Source organism: Tachysurus fulvidraco, chromosome 21, assembly GCF_022655615.1.
Source record: "Tachysurus fulvidraco isolate hzauxx_2018 chromosome 21, HZAU_PFXX_2.0, whole genome shotgun sequence".
Classification (NCBI taxonomy): Eukaryota; Metazoa; Chordata; class Actinopteri; order Siluriformes; family Bagridae; genus Tachysurus; species Tachysurus fulvidraco.
This window is the reverse complement of record NC_062538.1, coordinates 7259306-7277377: the sequence shown is the minus strand read 5'-3', so window position 1 is coordinate 7277377 and position 18072 is coordinate 7259306. Positions and strand designations below refer to the sequence as shown.

Below are 18072 nucleotides of genomic sequence, written 5' to 3'. Positions count from 1 at the left end.
GGTGTGATATATTTATAGATATCTTTATTTGTCATTGCAGATGAGACCAAAATGTAACTTTTTGGCCAAAATTCGAAACGTTATATGTGGCAGAAACCTAACACTGCACATCACCCTGAACACACCATCCCCACTGTGAGACATGGTGGTGGCAGCATCATGTTGTGGGGATGCTTTTCTTCAGCAGGGACAGGGAAGCTGGTCAGAGTTGATGGGAAGATGAATGGAGCCAAATACAGGGCAATCTGAGATTAAAACTTGTTAGTCTGCAAAAGACTTGAGACTGGGTTGGAGGTTCAGCTTCCAGCAAGACAATGACCCTAAACATACAGCCAGAGTTACAATGGTGTGGTTTAGATCAAAGCATATTCATGTGTTAGAATGGCCCAGGCAAAGTCCAGACCTAAATCCAATGGAGAATCTGTGGCGCGACTTGAAAATTGCTGTTCACAGACGCTCAACATCCAATCTGACTGGGCTTGAGCTATTTCGCAAAGAAAAATGGACAAAAATTTCACTCTAGATGTGCAAAGCTGGAAGAGACATACCCCAAAAGACTTGCCGCTGTAATTGCAGCAAAAGCTGGTTCTACAAAGTATGGACTCAATGGGGCTGAATACAAATGCATGCCACACTTCTCAGATATTTATTTGTAAAAGAAATTTGGACACCATTTATTATTTCCCTTCCATTTCACAATTCTATGCCACTTTGTGTTGGTCTATCACATAAAATCCTAATAAAATACATTTTTGTTTGTGGTTGTAACATGTCAAAAGTTCAGTGGGTATGAATATATTCCCTGAACTCCCTGAGCTGAATAAATTTTGCAAGGCTCTATAGATGTTTTATATATTTTATTTTGTGTCAATATCTATCATCCTTCTCCATAAATATCATACTTTTCTCTTATATAAGAATTTTTATCACAGCCAGGTCCATTTCCTTCATTAAAGACTCAACAAAGGTCCACAACCCTGTGCCACTGCACTTTCACATTCAGCAGGGCCTGTCTCTCACCTATTTTCTTTTTAGCATTATTGAGTGTGCTGCAGTAATCGTTGGCAAAAGCAAACTTGATGCAGATCTTCGTTTTCATTTTACAAAATAGTGTTTTATTCATGCATGCAGTGAACTATATTAATCTGGTGTCAATTCTAGATATTTCTATTATGGTATCAAAATGTTGATTAGCGGTTATCAGCCATGTCAGTATTGCTTCCTTATTATGTTTGCACAGGCTAAATGAATTGTTTGATTGACTCATGGATCAAGAAATCTCATACTGAATGTAAAAAAATAAAAGATTTTTTTCAAATCATAAAGATATTGATATTACAGATATTGACTGCTATACTGTGTTATGTGTAAAAGCGGTTTGACATCACAGTAATAAACTGTAAACCGTAAATAAATTAATTTGTCTAAATGCATTACATAAATAATCACAAAAGGAAACCGAATGACATCACAGGAATGAGTAAACTCCTGAGGTCTATTATTTACACTCAGACACGTCTCATCATCTCTCTGATGGTGCTTATTATAAATGTCATCTCAGGGTCAGTTTTATTCTTTGTAGCTGGAGTCCCATATCAATGTGGGGTTTTATACCAGATATAACAGATTAGTGCAAGCATGCAATTTGTCTTCTCTTTGTTACTGAATCTCTAATCTGATCTGTGAGGAAGTGGTTGTGCTTTTTTTAGAGATCATCCTTTATTGTATTAAGTGATATCTGTAAATATTTTATGGTTGCTTTTTGTAACATAATATGTCAGTTTCTAATGATAGCATAGTTGAAGTTTTGCTTATACATCAGCAAGTGTTCCAGCATGTTCTGACTGAAGGATTAGTATCAAAAGTCTCTTTTGCAATTTTAATGTCTCTGTTCTTTATCTATTTGAATGCTATCATGGTCTACACTCTTTGGAGTAAGTCTGTTTTTAAAGAGACACCACGCTACATTCTGTTTAACCACATGCTTTTCAATGACTCGATTCAGCTCTTTGTTTCTTCTTTGTTGTTTATTTTAAGTCTCGCCTATCTCAAGTTAGTCATGGCTGCTTGTGCTTTTTTAGTTTTTGTTTCTAGCACAACTTTCCGTAATGCACCTTTAAACCTGGCTGTGATGTCAGTAGAGCGTTATGTGGCTATAACATTTCCTCTAAGACATGCTGAAATAGCCACTCAGAAAAGAACTTATATTGCCATTGGAATTATTTGGTGTTTGAGTATGATACAATTTATAATTGACTTGCTTTATGTATTATTGACTGATCCTACATTTTTTTCATCACAAATATTTTGCACAAGAGAAAGGCTCTTCATAAAGCAATGGCAAGTAGATGCTTATCAGGGGGTTAATATGTTCTACTTTGTGTCAGTGTCTGTGATCATCCTTTTCACTTATATTAGAATTTTGATCACAGCCAGATCCATCACCTCCAATAAAGACTCTGCTGCAAAAGCTCACAAGACCGTGCTGCTGCACATCATTCAGCTGGGCCTGTGCCTCACCTCTTTTCTTTTTAGCATTATAGAGCGAGCTGCAGCAATGAGCAGCACCAGCACCAGCCTCTTTATGGACCTGCGTTATCTAAACTATTTGTTTGTGCTGATCTTGCCTCGCTGCTTAAGCCCACTCATCTATGGACTTAGAGACGATTCTATAAGACCCTTATTCATCTACTACTTTCGCTGTGCCACAGGCAAACGCAGGTCTGCTGTCAATGTACACTGAATTTAGACCATTATTTCAGATGCTTAGGGATTCTTAAACATGTTTAGTGTCATACATACTGTTATAGAAACCCATGACAAAAATATAGTGTGATTGTTATGAACAGTAACATTACTACCCCATTTAAATACTCTGTTAAATACAACTGAAAACAGTTATACGTGTGTTTCACTTCAAAGCCAAACAAGGCCTGGAAGACCTTGTTGCAAATACTCTATACTATGTACTGTATACTATCTACTATGTACTGCTGAAAAGATCATACACAGTAAATTAAACTGTAGAATAGCAGTGTTTCATGTATAGATATTGTGTTCAGCTCTTATAGCCAATTTTCCTCTTAAAAATGTTTTCAAGTTTGTCCTTATTTAAAACAAAGTCATACAAGGATATATGAGTTTACTAGATATACATTTACAATAAACCTTCCAACTCCAGAACGATTTAATGACTCAATACACTTAAATGATGATTACTGGGATTTATTTTATTTACACAAATACATTTATTTGGCATCAAATATGAGTGAAAGCTATTAGAAAGTGTTAACTGTGGCACTCCTGCTTTTGCTTATTAACACTGTGATCATTGGGAGATGGTCATGTGCATATGAAGACTGAGATCATGTAGTTTTATGCAAAAGATTTTTTGTTTTGTATTTAAAATATTTTTCTGAAGAGAAGAGAAAGACAGAGGCATTGTGTTCATATATACTGTACACTTTTCCTAGAAAAATGCTTATATTTCTGATCAAGAGCAGTCTTGCAGGCACAACATGTTTAAGATTTAGCTACATGTTTTCTATGATGGTCAATTCATGGGATTGATGAGGATCATGACAAAAGCTTGAGCTTGTGATTCTTGAGCAATGCTGGATAGAGTTAACTATTGTATTCTGATGTATGTGACTTTACTAATAGAATTTAGCACTGTGTTAAATACTGAAATTCATTCATTCATTTTCTACCGCTTATCCGAATTACCTCGGGGATCGGGCATCAAGCCAGGATTAAATACTGAAATTGGATCAATATAAAAAAGTTCTGTAATTTTTCTGTATTAACAAACTAAAGGTTATTATACTCAGTATTTACCAAAATGGCTTTTTGTCTGTTTTAATCAGAACCCCAATTCAATATGTATATAGTTTTTTTTAATGGCCTTTGTAAAAAAGCAACATAGGTTTCTACATAATGAGTGAACCAGAAGTGATAGCAGCAAGAAAAAATGTCCAAGATACATTAAAAAAACACTGAAAAGAACCAGAATCGAAATGCTCTCCTGCTCTCAACACCAATGATGCTTGCAAGGTGCAGTATGAGTTCATCTGACAGGACTGATACACCACACAGCCTATGATAGGCCTATGACCCTATAGTTATAAAGTGACGCGTGTCTGTTCAATTCAGCACGAGCCACAGTGGCTGCACAGAGCAAGGGTCAAGTGACATTAGGCAAGTTAAATGTTTTTTCCATATTGTCAATTTTTTTATTACCTGCACTTAAGTCTCAGTTAAATTCTAAATGAGTGTGATATGGCTCTCTAATTTACCCATTTGAATGTAGAAAAAGGTCTATTGGGTGTCTTACAATGCACTGATGTGCTGACCCTTAAATGCTGTGAACTTTTCACAAGAAGTGATTAAATATTTATCGATATCTTTAATTGACATAAATTGCACAAGCGTATTTCACCACATGATCATTTGGATATCCATCACTAAGTAGTGCACTGAACATGTGGCTCAGCAATATTCTAAACGGTTATTCATTAGGGTAATTTCATGAAACCTCATCTAACAGACAGCCCAAATGGAAGACCATTGCGCTCTCGCTCACTCTCTCTCTCACACATGACCCCTGCTCTGTGCTGCCACTGCGGCTCGTGCTGAATTATACAGACGTCTGTCACTTTATAACTATAGAGTTTGTTCTCCAACTAAACTAAATTTATCATAGAGATGTGTTTTTCACACAAGGATACTTGAAAGGTCAGAACAAATAACCTTGTGGGCTGCCAATTGAATAGCCCGGTCTTAGGCCATCAGTCCAGCACACTGTGTGGTGTATCAGTGCTGTCAGATGAACTCATACTGCCCATGCATGACTAGCACTATGTATTTAAATTTCAATTTTGAAAAATTCATTGACTGGTAGATCAGATCATGCAATGACTCCCAAACTCCTATTGCCTGAGTGAATAACATGTACAACTTATCTTAAATATTATAAATGTAACCGGGTGGTAAATTACCTTAAAATTTGTTTCTTTCCTTGCATGTTAAATTTTGCTATTTTATTATTCTCATTATTTTCAGTGTATTAAGTTAAGATAAACAGTAGTTACATGTATGTTCCTGGAATGGTCAGTGGGTGGCACTGTGTGTGTCGCTTATGAGACAGTGCGCATGCGCTCTGACTCTGAAATATCCCGTTGAGATTGCGAGCAGTGCAAGGCTGCAAGCAGTGCAATCGATGCGTATTCTCTGGAAATTGTGGTCATCCATGGGTAAATACACTGATCTGTGATTATTTTATTTAAATACCCATTTTGGATGTATATTTTGTTAATTTGCAGAACTGTCGTATTTGAAACGATACGACGTCATACCATGCGGTTTAGCCCGTTTCATTTAACATTAAGAAAAGGTTGTACACTTTATTCTTCAAATGTTGTTGTGCTTTTCATGTGATGTGTATTTAATGTGATTCTTTCGCAGTGAACAACATATATTGGAGATTTTATCCTGTGTAAAGTGTATCGGGTTTTATGTTGGAGCTCATCGTGATGTGAGTGTTATTTTCTCTTATTTCACTCAAATGGTGTAAGTGGGTAATATAAAAATGTACTCATGTCATTTTGTTCTTTTTGTACAGTATTCCCACTGCCGTATTGTGTTGTAACATTTTGGTATTGTTGCATTACTTGAAATTGTTTTATTTACTATTTGTTTTTGCACTAAGATTTTAGTAATTTTCCTATTCTTTTGCATTTGAATATAACATCGTAGAGCTACAGAGGTTTAAATTTGTGTTTTCAGCTTGGTGAAAGTGCTCATTTTGTTTATATAAATTTTGTTTCGCTTTCACAGATCTTTTTGTAAAATTTCTTCTTAATTAAGTTTCTAGGTTGCTTTTGATAGTGACTCATTTTCTAGAAAACAGTAAATGAATAAACAGTAAAGTAAAACCCCTCAATGTGAATTTAAATCCCCGGCCACATTTTTGGTACCAGGAGTGGGGTTGTTTATTCAATCTGACGAGTTGTTTTAGAGCGGTTTAGTTAGACAGTACGGCAGTGGTGAATATTTTACAGAGCCGGAGGACTTCCAGAGTGCGGAGGATCACGGATGAGGTGGTCAGCGTGTGACCGATTGGGTTTCCAGTGTGCCAGGCATGACGGCTGCTAAGAAGATCGGTCCAGACTGATGCGTTTCCTGCTGTCAACGCGTGGTCTTCCAGGATCTCATGGCTGCATCTCAGGAACTGTGCATTAGTGTGAGGGTGTGTCTACGGTACTAAAAAAAAAAAAGCGTTACGAGTTTCGCACCAAGGACATTAATCTTCAACTGAGTTGAGTTAATTCTGAGTTAATGCTTTTTGACCTACTTCTGTAGAAAATGTCTGACTCTGACGAACGGCCTGAAGAGAGCGTACAAGTCCCGGATGTTGGAGTTGTGGGGAATGATGTCATAGAGCAAATAAAGGGTCAAATTCAAGATTTAAATGATTGGCGGAATGACACTCTGGCCAATAGGGCTGCTGCTGGGGGTAATACAATCCGCTCTTACCTTTATGTTCCCTGTGAACGCTAGGTTCAACCTTTTAGCGGGCAGTATAACAAAGATGGAAGGTCTGTAGAGGAGTTTATTGAGGAGGTGGAAAGGGTTCTACGGGCCAGAGACCAAACACAAGAAGAACAGCTGGACTTTATCATCTCACTTTTGCGGGGGCCTGCACTGGAAGAGGTGCGTTTATGTGTGGGAAATCAGTCCAGACAGGCCAGTGATTTATTTACTTTCTTGCGGGATGCGTTTGGGGAACGGCGTAGTGGGACTCAGTTGTTGCAAATGTTTTACAATCGCAATCAATTGGAGGGGGAAGATCTCCGAAACTACTCTCATGCTCTCTCTCGCCTGTAAAGTTCCATTGTGAAACAGTCCCCAGATGGTTTGGCTAACAAGCAGGGGATTTTGCGTGATCAGTTTGTGGAGTGTGTAAGAGATGCCGCATTGAGGCGAGAGCTGCGTAAAATAACCAGGGAAAAGCCCCATTTGACCCTGCTTGAGATTCGTAATGAGGCTATTCTTTGGTCCATGGAAGAGAGCAGGCCAACCAGAGTAGCAAATAGTCGACCGGTCCATTCAGAAGTGTTAGGGGAACCTGAAGGTACTTCTGTCAGGTCTGAGAATCAAAACTCTTCGGTGTTGAATGATATTTTGCAGGTAATTTCCCGACAGGACAAGCGAATAAGTGAGCAAGAGCAGACTATTTCAGAGCTCACTAAGGTGGTCAAAGAATTGACTGTGCAGCGGTCAGTGTCGGTTCTGCAGAATGTCGCGCCTTCATCAAATTCTCCGCCCAGGTTTACAGAAAAGGGAGAACCTATCTGTTTCATGTGCAATGGGGTTGGGCATATCACTAGACGGTGCACTGTGAGACGGGGTGGGAGACCTAAAAGTGCTACCCAGACCACTGAAGGTCAAGAAAAACCACGTCCTTCTGTTGCAATGAGTCAGGCTGCACAAGGGGAAGTTTCTGGTTTACTGCCTGAGGGAACTAGTTGAGACCGTTTCTTGGAACGTGCAGTTGGAACTTGCCCCATGGTAGAACTGAAAATCAAGTCTCTTCCAGTGTCATGTTTGCTTGACACTGGTAGTCAGGTCAGTACTATTACTGAGGAATTTTTCCGAGAGCACCAGTTTGGGGATGAGAGTGACGTGTTGTCTACTTCTAGCTGGCTGAAGATCACAGCAGCCAACGGTTTAGATATTCCTTATTTGGGTTACATGGAGCTGGACGTGGAGGTTATGGGGATGACTCTGCCCGAGTGTGGGTTCTTGATTGTGAAAGAAGCTCCTAGCCCAACGTCTGTGGCTGTGCTTATCGGAATGAACATTATCAGTAAGTGCCGACAGATCGTTCACGCTGAATTTGACACCACGTTGGGTGGTAGGCTGGATTCTGACTGGAGGGCAGTCTTCCAGCAGGCACATTCAGTGGAGTTAGTTGAGCGAGTTTCATCTGCTCGGGTCGTGGGTAAGACTCCTGCCCATGTGCCATTTGGGTTTGCTGTCCCCGGTAGGTGGTAACAGTGAGGGTTCGTCCTGCGAAGTAAGGTTTCAGCGAATCTCTGCAGACGTAGAACAAGTCACTATGGGTGGAGGTCCTGTGTCTGAACCTTAGGCTCAGTCAGTCTTGGATTATGTCAGCATGGGAGGCACTGCTGAGCAGCTGGTACAGTTAAAAGCTCTGCTAGACAAGTATTCAAGTGTGTTTGCCCTGGAGGATGATGATTTGGGTTATACAGATAAGGTTCAGCACGAGATACATCTGACTGATGATATACCAGTGAATCAGCCGTACCGACGAATTCCCCCAAATCAGTACCGAGAGGTTAGAGAGCACATAACTAAGTTACTGAAGAAGGGTGTCATTCAAGAGAGTGTGAGTGCTTATGCCTCGCCTGTGGTACTGGTGCGAAAAACTGATGGGTCGCTACCATTGTGCGTAGATTATCGCAAGCTCAATGATAAGACGAGGTGTGACGCGTTTTCGCTACCCAGAATTGACGAGAGCTTTGATGCACTCAGGGGAGCGAAGTTTTTCTCGACTGTGGACTTGGCCTCTGGGTATCATCAGATCGCGGTGAATGTCAGGGATAGGGCCAAAACGGCGTTCACCACGCCTTTTGGTTTATTTGAGTACCGGAGGATGCCGTTTGGGGTCTGTAATGGACCGTCAACCTTTCAGAGGCTGATGCAGGCTGTCATGAGCGACTTGATCTTCCAGGTGTTAATAGTATACCTAGATGACATCTTGCTGTTTTCACAGACGTTTGGGGAACACCTAGAAAGGTTAGATGGTGCTAAAACGGTTGGCTGAGACTGGTTTAAAGGTCAAATTGGGCAAGTGCCAGTTTCTCCAAGACTCTGTGCGTTTCCTTGGCCACCAGGTGTCAGCACAAGGGATTTCTCCTGACCCAGACAAGGTTGCTGCAGTCAGTAATTGGAAGACCCCAGAAACAGTCAAGGAGTTGAGGTCATTTTTAGGGTTTTGCAGCTGTTATAGAAAGTTCATCGAGGGTTTTTCTAAGATAGCTGGCCCCTTACATGACCTAGTAAATGCTTGCTTGAGTGAAGGCAGGTGTGTAAGAAGTGGTCGTCGCTTTAGCACTCTGTGGTCTGCTGAATGTGACCATGCATTCAATCAGTTGAAGAGGAAGCTGACGACAGCACCTGTGCTTGGTTTTGCAGACTTCACTTGTCCTTTCATTCTCGAAACCGATGCAAGCCAGAATGGTTTAGGAGCCGTCCTGTGCCAGAAACAGGGTGACGTGAAGAGGGTCATTGCGTACGCCAGCTGTAGGTTGCGAAATGCAGAGTGAAATGATCGTAATTACAGTAGCATGAAGCTCGAGCTACTGGCTCTTAAGTGGGCTGTAGTCGAGAAATTTCGCGGCTATTTACTTGGGTCTTGGTTCGAGGTGATCACGGATAATAATCCGCTCTGCCACTTGCAAACTGCCAAGTTAGGAGCGATCGAACAGAGATGGGTAGCACAGCTGTCGGTATTCAACTTCGAGGTGAAGTACAGACCGGGCAAGTGTAACGCTGCAGCTGATGCTCTGTCTAGGCAGGAGTTTGCAGGGGAGCCTGGACCTGATCCAGACGCAGACTGGGATGAGTGCATAGCGATTTGTGGTGTAATAAGGCGAGGTATCATCTTGGAACCTGAACTTGCATTGAAGGGTGTCGAGTGCAGCAGGTTGAGGCAAATTCGTGCGTTGGAGGCTGGGGAAGATGCTATCACTACTCTCCAAGGTAACACTCATACGCTTCACGGATACACCAGGGAACAGGTGGTTGAGTTTCAGAAAAGTGATCCTGTTCTGCAGGTGTTTGGAGGGTTCTGGGATAAGAAAAAGAAACCAGCTCACCTGGAAAGACAGTCTCTATCCAGGTCTGTGAAATGCCTTCTGAAGCAGTGGAGCCTCATAAAAGAACGAAATGGGTTGCTATATCGTGTGGTAGGTGTCCCTTCTGAGGAGAGCTGTTGGCAACTCTTATTGCCGGGGTGTTTAAAGGAACAAGTTCTGCGAAGTGTGCACGACGATCTGGGGCACCAGGGCATTGAACGGACATTGGGGTTGTTGAAGCAGAGGTGTTTTTGGTCCGGTATGTATGAGGACGTGGAGGAATGGGTAAAGAAGTGTCAGCGGTGCATCCTCACAAAGATGCCTCAGCCCTTGTGCCCCTGTGAGAGCGTTTTTGGCTTCCAGACCTCTGGAAGTGATTGCGGTGGACTTCACAGTCTTAGAGCCTGCTTCTGACGGGCGTGAAAATGTTTTGGTTGTTACCGTTGTTTTCACAAAGTTTACACAGGCGTTTCCCACAAAAGGTCAAAAGGCCGATACTACAGCAAAGGTCTTGTTAAAGGAGTGGTTTATGAAATACGGCTTCCCAGAGAGGTTGCACTCCGATCAAGGTCGAAACTTGAAAGTGAGGTAATCGCCGAGCTGTGCAGACTCTATGGGGTGAAAAAGACCCGTACGACCCCGTATAGGCCACACGGAAATGCCCAGTGTGAACGGTACAACCGAACACTGCACAACCTGTTACGTACATTACTGCCAGAACGTAAGCGGCATTGGCCTGAGTACTTGCCGGAGTTAGTCCATGCATACAATGTGACTTCGCATGCTACTACAGGGTTTTCCCCTTATTATCTTCTTTTTGGGGTACAACCACATCTGCCCGTTGATGCATTGTTAGGTGGGGAGGACGTCTCTGAGTGGAAACAAGACTGGTTGTCTGTACATCAAGACGGGCTGAGATATGCCCATGAGAAGGCTAGGGAGTATTCAGAAGAGAAAGCTCTAGAGGGAGTAACACGTCTGAATGAAAAGACTTTTTGTCCCCAGGTCAGTGTGGGCGAGTTGGTATATCTGCGCCAGCGGCCTCCAGGCAGGAACAATATTCAAGATGCCTGGAGCCCGACTGTGTACCAAGTTGTGGATATAGTAGGCACAACTTACACTGTGGAACCTTTAGAGGGAGGGCCGTCGAAGGGGGTTCACAGGTCGGAGTTGCGTCCAGGTGCCGTGCCCACTCCTAGGCCTAGGAGTAAGGAAAAATCTCGGTCAAATATAAAGCCTGTCATCATGGATCAGAATGGGATGTCTGAGCCAGATTTTGTGGTGGTAGGGGAGGTTGTGCAACCCTCGGTGAGAGTGGGCGCAAACAGTCCAATGGTTTCAGAGACACCAGTTACTTCAGAGTTGGGAGGTGACAGCTCTGAAGGTATCCGAGTACAAGAATTAACGGATACTGGTAGAGACTCTGCAGAATGTGATGATGTGTTCCAGAGGGCTACAGGTGAACATGGCCAGTTGCAGGAGCTAGAGACTGGTGACATGCGTAACTCTGATTTTAGAGAAATACCAGTGCCAGCTGTGCGCAGAAGCAAACGGTCAACGGCGGGTGTTCATACAAATCCTTTTCATGCACCCAGGTCTGCTTGTCATGCAGTAAGTGTCAGCACAGATATGGTGTCTCAAGTGTTGACCAGTATTGGCACTGCGTTGTTTGAGAAGGCATTACAAGGTGCCATGAATGCCGAAATTTGTGATTGAATGGGTCATCGAGGACGCTGACTTATTGCAGGGGAGAATGTAACCGGGTGGTAAATTACCTTAAAATTTGTTTCTTTCCTTGCATGTTAAATTTTGCTATTTTATTCTTCTCATTATTTTCAGTGTATTAAGTTAAGATAAACAGTAGTTACATGTATGTTCCTGGAATGGTCAGTGGGTGGCACTGTGTGTGTCGCTTATGAGACAGTGCGCATGCGCTCTGACTCTGAAATATCCCGTTGAGATTGCGAGCAGTGCAAGGCTGCAAGCAGTGCAATCGATGCGTATTCTCTGGAAATTGTGGTCATCCATGGGTAAATACACTGATCTGTGATTATTTTATTTAAATACCCATTTTGGATGTATATTTTGTTAATTTGCAGAACTGTCGTATTTGAAACGATATGTCGTGTATAATGTCCATGCCGATATGACGTCATACCATGCAGTTTAGCCCGTTTCATTTAACATTAAGAAAAGGTTGTACACTTTATTCTTCAAATGTTGTTGTGCTTTTCATGTGATGTGTATTTAATGTGATTCTTTACGCAGTGAACAACATATATTGGAGATTTTATCCTGTGTAAAGTGTATCGGGTTTTATGTTGGAGCTCATCGTGATGTGAGTGTTATTTTCTCTTATTTCACTCAAATGGTGTAAGTGGGTAATATAAAAATGTACTCATGTCATTTTGTTCTTTTTTTTTTTTTTTTTTTTTTTACAGTATTCCCACTGCCTTATTGTGTTGTAACATTTTGGTATTGTTGCATTACTTGAAATTGTTTTATTTACTATTTGTTTTTGCACTAAGATTTTAGTAATTTTCCTATTCTTTTGCATTTGAATATTACATCGTAGAGCTACAGAGGTTTAAATTTGTGTTTTCAGCTTGGTGAAAGTGCTCATTTTGTTTATATAAATTTTGTTTCGCTTTCACAGATCTTTTTGTAAAATTTCTTCTTAATTAAGTTTCTAGGTTGCTTTTGATAGTGACTCATTTTCTAGAAAACAGTAAATGAATAAACAGTAAAGTAAAACCCCTCAATGTGTTCCTGGTGGTGAATTTAAATCCCCGGCCACATAAATGTAAAGATAAAACTGAATATCAGAAATGACCCTGATACTCTTACTGAATGACCCTGATACTCTTACTATTTCCACACACAACTGTTTGACTCTATAGTTTAAAGTTGTGGATAAGTAACCACTCATTGCATTGTCTTGTATCACCCATGAGAGCATTTCGATTCTGGTTCTATCAGTTTTTTTTTAATGTATCTTGGACATATTTTCTTGCTGCTGTCACTTCTGGTTCACTCATTATGGACAAACCCATGTTGCTTTTTGACAAAGGCCATTAAGAAAACTATATACATATATTGAATTGGGGTTCTGATTAAAACAGACAAAAAGTCAGGGTGGTAAATACCGAGGATAATAAGCTTTAGTTTGTTAATAGAGAAGAAATTACATAACTTTTTATATTGATCCAATTTTAATATTTAACACAGTGCTAAATTCTATTAGTAAAGTCACATACATAATAATGCAATAGTTAACTCTATCCAGCATTGCTCAAGAATCACAAACTCAAGCTTTTGTCATGTTTTTCATCAATCCCATGACTTGAACATCATAGAAAACATGTAGCTAAATCTTAAATATACTGTGCCTATGACACTAAACACATTTATGAATCCCTAAGCATCTGAAATAAAGGTCTAAATTCAGTGTACATTGACATTAGACCTGCGTTTGCCTCTTGCACAGCAAAAATAGTAGATAAATAAAGGTCTTACAGAATCATCCCTCAGTCCATAGATGAGTGGGCTTAAGCAGCGTGGCAAGATCAGCACAAACAAATAGTTTAGATAACGCAGATCTACATAGAGGCTGGTGCTGGTGCTGCTCGTTGCTGTAACTCGATCTATAATGCTAAAAAGAAAAGAAGTAAGGCACAGGCCCAGCTGAATGATGTGCAGCAGCACGGTCTTGTGAGCTTTTACAGCACAGGCTTTATTGGAGGTGATGGACATGGCTGTGATCAAAATTCTAATATAAGTGAAAAGGGTGATCACAAACACTGACACAAAGTAGAACATATTAACCCCCTGATAAGCATCTACTTGCCATTGCTTTATGAAGAGCCTTTCTCTTGTGAAAAATATTTGTGATGAAAAAAATTTAGGATCAGTCAATACTACATAAAGTAAGCCAATTAGAAAGTAAAACAAAATAAAAACTAAAACAATACAAGCAGCCATGACTAACTTGAGAGAGGCCAGAATTAAAACATACAACAAGAGGAAAAAATGAGATGTATTGTGTCATTGAAAAGCATGTGATTTAACAGAATGTAGCGTGGTGTCACTTTAAAAACAGGCTTACTCCAAAGAGTGTAGACCATGGTGTGATATATTTATAGATATCTTTATTTGACATTGCAGATGAGACCAAAATGTAACTTTTTGGCCAAAATTCGAAACGTTGTGTGTGGCAGAAACCTAACACTGCACATCACCCTGAACACACCATCCCCACTGTAAAACATGGTGGTGGCAGCATCATGTTGTGGGGATGCTTTTCTTCAGCAGGGACAGGGAAGCTGGTCAGAGTTGATGGGAAGATGGATGGAGCCAAATACAGGGCAATCTTAGATGAAAACCTGTTAGTCTGCAAAAGACTAGAGACTGGGTTGGAGGTTCAGCTTCCAGCAAGACAATGACCCTAAACATACAGCCAGAGTTACAATGGTGTAGTTTAGATCAAAGCATATTTATGTGTTAGAATGACCCAGTCAAAGTCCAGACCTAAATCCAATGCAGAATCTGTGGCGCGACTTGAAAATTGCTGTTCACAGACGCTCACCATCCAATCTGACTGAGCTTGAGCTATTTTTCAAAGAAGAATGGGCAAAAATTTCACTCTAGATGTGCAAAGTTGGTAGAGACATACCCCAAAAGTCTTGCCGCTGTAATTGCAGCAAAAGCTGATTCTACAAAGTATGGACTCAGTGGGGCTGAATACAAATTCATGCCACACTTTTCAGATATTTATTTGTAAAAGAAATTTGGACACCATTTATCATTTCCCTTCCATTTCACAATTCTATGCCACTTTGTGTTGGTCTATCACATAAAATCCTAATAAAATACATTTTTGTTTGTGGTTGTAACATGTCAAAAGTTCAGTGGGTATGAATATATTCCCTGAACTCCCTGAGCTGAATTCATTTTGCAAGGCTCTATAGATGTTTTATATATTTTATTTTGTGTCAATATCTATCATCCTTCTCCATAAATATCATACTTTTCTCTTATATAAGAATTTTTATCACAGCCAGGTCCATTTCCTTCATTAAAGACTCAACAAAGGTCCACAACCCTGTGCCACTGCACTTTCACATTCAGCAGGGCCTGTCTCTCATCTATTTTCTTTTTAGCATTATTGAGTGTGCTGCAGTAATCGTTGGCAAAAGCAAACTTGATGCAGATCTTCGTTTTCATTTAAAAAATAGTGTTTTATTCATGCATGCAGTGCACTATATTAATCTGGTGTCAATTCTAGATATTTCTATCATAGTATCAAAATGTTGATTAGCGGTTATCAGCCATGTCAGTATTGCTTCCTTATTATGTTTGCACAGGCTGAATGAATTGTTTGCTTGACTCATAGATCAAGACATCTCATACTGAATGTAAAAAAAGAAAATTTTTTTAAAAATCACAAAGATATTGATATTACAGATATTGACTGCTATACTGTGTTGTGTGTAAAAGCGGTTTGACATCACAGTAATAAACTGCTTTGTACATAATGTAAGTTGTCTACATGCATTACATAAATAATCACAAAAGGAAACCGAATGACATCACAGGAATGTTTAAACTCATGAGGTCTATTATTTACGCTCAGACACGTGCCATCATCTCTCTCTGGTGCTTATTATAAATGTCATCTCAGGGTCAGTTTTATTCTTTGTAGCTGGAGTCCCATATCAATGTGGGGTTTTATACCAGACAAAACAGATTAGTGCAAGCATGCAATTTATCTTCTCTTTGTTATTGAATCTCTAATCTGATCTGTGAAGAAGTGGTTGTGCTTTTTTAGAGATCATCCTTTATTGTATTAAGTGATATCTGTAAATATTTTTTGTTCACTTTTTGTAGCATAATATGTCAGTTTCTAATGATAGCATAGTTATATACATCATTATACATCAGCAAATGTTCCAGCCTGTTCTGTCTGAAGGATTAGTATCAAAAGTCTCTTTTGCAATTTTAATGTCTCTGTTCTTTATCTATTTGAATGCTATCATGGTCTACACTCTTTGGAGTAAGTCTGTTTTTAAAGAGACACCACGCTACATTCTGTTTAACCACATGCTTTTTAATGACTTGATTCAGCTCTTTGTTACGTCTTTGTTGTATATTTTAAGTCTCGCCTATCTTAAGTTAGTCGTGGCTGCTTGTGCTTTTGTAATTTTTGTTACTAGCACAACTTTCCTTAATGCACCTTTAAACCTGGCTGTGATGTCAGTAGAGAGTTATGTGGCTATAACATTTCCTCTAAGACATGCTGAAATAGCCTCTCAGAAAAAAACTTATATTGCTATTGGAATTATTTGGTGTACGAGTATGATACAATTTATAATTGACTTGTTTTATGTATTGTTGACTGATCCTACATTTTTTTCATCACAAATATTTTGCACAAGAGAAGGGCTCTTCATAAAGCAATGGCAACTAGATGCTTATCAGGGGGTTAATATGTTCTACTTTGTGTCAGTGTCTGTAATCATCCTTTTCACTTATATTAGAATTTTGATCACAGCCAGATCCATCACCTCCAATAAAGAGTCTGCTGCAAAAGCTCACAAGACCGTGCTGCTGCACATCATTCAGCTGGGCCTGTGCCTCACCTCTTTTCTCTACAGCATTATAGAGCGAGCTGCAGCAACGAGCAGCACCAGCACCAGCCTCTTTATGGACCTGCGTTATCTAAACTATTTGTTTGTGCTGATCTTGCCACGATGCTTAAGCCCACTCATCTATGGACTTAGAGACGATTGTGTAAGACCCTTATTCATCTACTACTTTCGCTGTGCCACAGGCAAAAGCAGGTCTACTGTCTATGTACAATGAATTAAAGCCATTTTTCAAATGCTTAGTAATATTTAAACCTGTCCACTATTGTAAATAAATCACTAGTGATTCATCACTGCTCTATGTGTTTCACTTAAAGAAAAACACTGATTTTCTGCATGAGGCTGTGTTCTCACAATGCCAATTCATTTAGTCTGATGTTTAAACTATTTCATTAAAGTTGATAAAGGTTTGAAAAGGGTAGATTGGACTTTAACTCAGTTAGGGCTTATATCCAGTTTTCCTATCTTGAAAACCCTTTTAAGTTTATGTTTATTTAAAATAAGTCATACAAGCAACATATGAGCTTTCTGGATAATAATTTAAAAGAAACCTTTTTACTTTAAAAATAATTAATTGCTTAAGTACACTTAATTGATCATTATTTAATAGGCTGGGGCAGTGGTGGCTCAACTGGTTAAGGCTCTGGGTTGTTGATCGGGGTTCAAGGCCCATCACAGCCAAACTGCCACGAACAAGGCCCTCAACCCTCTCTGCTCCTGGGGCGCTGTATCGTAGTTGCCCCTGCACTCTGACCCCAATATCCTCAGTTGGGGTATGTGATGAAAAGAATTCCACTGTGCTGTAATGTATATGTGGTGATAATAAAGACTTCTATAGAGTTAACTATTGTATTCTGATATATGTGACTTTACTAATAGATTTTAGCATTGTGTTAAATATTGAAACTGGATCAAAATAAAAAGTTCTGTAATGTCTTCTGTATTAATAAACTAAAGCTTAATGTCCTTAGTGTTTGCTCATATTCACTATTTAATTTCAACCACAATACTGTAGTGGTAGTCAGCTAAAAAATGAAGTATGTTTGTCAAAGTATTTATCACCCTGACTTTTTGCATGTTTTAATCACAACCCTAATTCAATGTATGTATATAGTATTTTTCTCTATAATAAGTGAAAGAGAAAAGACAGAATTTATGTACCGAATATACATTTATTACAGATTTTTGTTCTTATAGACAATGTAGAGTTTTCTTCAGAAGGCAATAATGACTTAGTTCATTTGCTTGAACTTTATTGGAACTTTTTCTATTTATACATATTTAAATCTGCAACTACTCCTATTCTGAAATATCTTTACTTTTACTGATCACTTTCGCCACTGTGTTTTAGACATTATTTGTTGTTGGGAAATTGGTCAAGTGAAAAAGTTTGAAAACTCTACAGGCTGTTGTGTGTAAAAATCTCAAGAGATCTGCAGTTTCTGAAATAGATTTGTTTTTTGTCATTGAAAGGGCCTGGAAAGCTGCAGTGAATCCTTGACACCAAGACTGATTTTACCTTTCTCTACAGTGTAACATCTTTAATT

The 18072-nt window shown here is 39.6% G+C and overlaps 2 protein-coding genes and 1 pseudogene across 2 annotated transcripts; 2 read left to right on the top strand and 1 right to left on the bottom strand.

Moving 5' to 3' along the window:
- Positions 1 to 1774: 1774 nt before the first annotated feature.
- Positions 1775 to 2743, top strand: LOC113649767 (odorant receptor 131-2-like). The gene has a single exon (XM_027157722.2). It carries the CDS (start codon positions 1775 to 1777, stop codon positions 2741 to 2743), a length of 969 nt encoding a protein of 322 aa, XP_027013523.1.
- A 9986-nt stretch (positions 2744 to 12729) lies between these two features.
- Positions 12730 to 16749, top strand: LOC113649743 (odorant receptor 131-2-like). The gene has a single exon (XM_047805929.1). It carries the CDS (start codon positions 15774 to 15776, stop codon positions 16740 to 16742), a length of 969 nt encoding a protein of 322 aa, XP_047661885.1. The 5' UTR covers positions 12730 to 15773; the 3' UTR covers positions 16743 to 16749.
- On the bottom strand, positions 13326 to 14108 carry LOC125139893 (annotated as a pseudogene).
- Positions 16750 to 18072: the final 1323 nt, after the last annotated feature.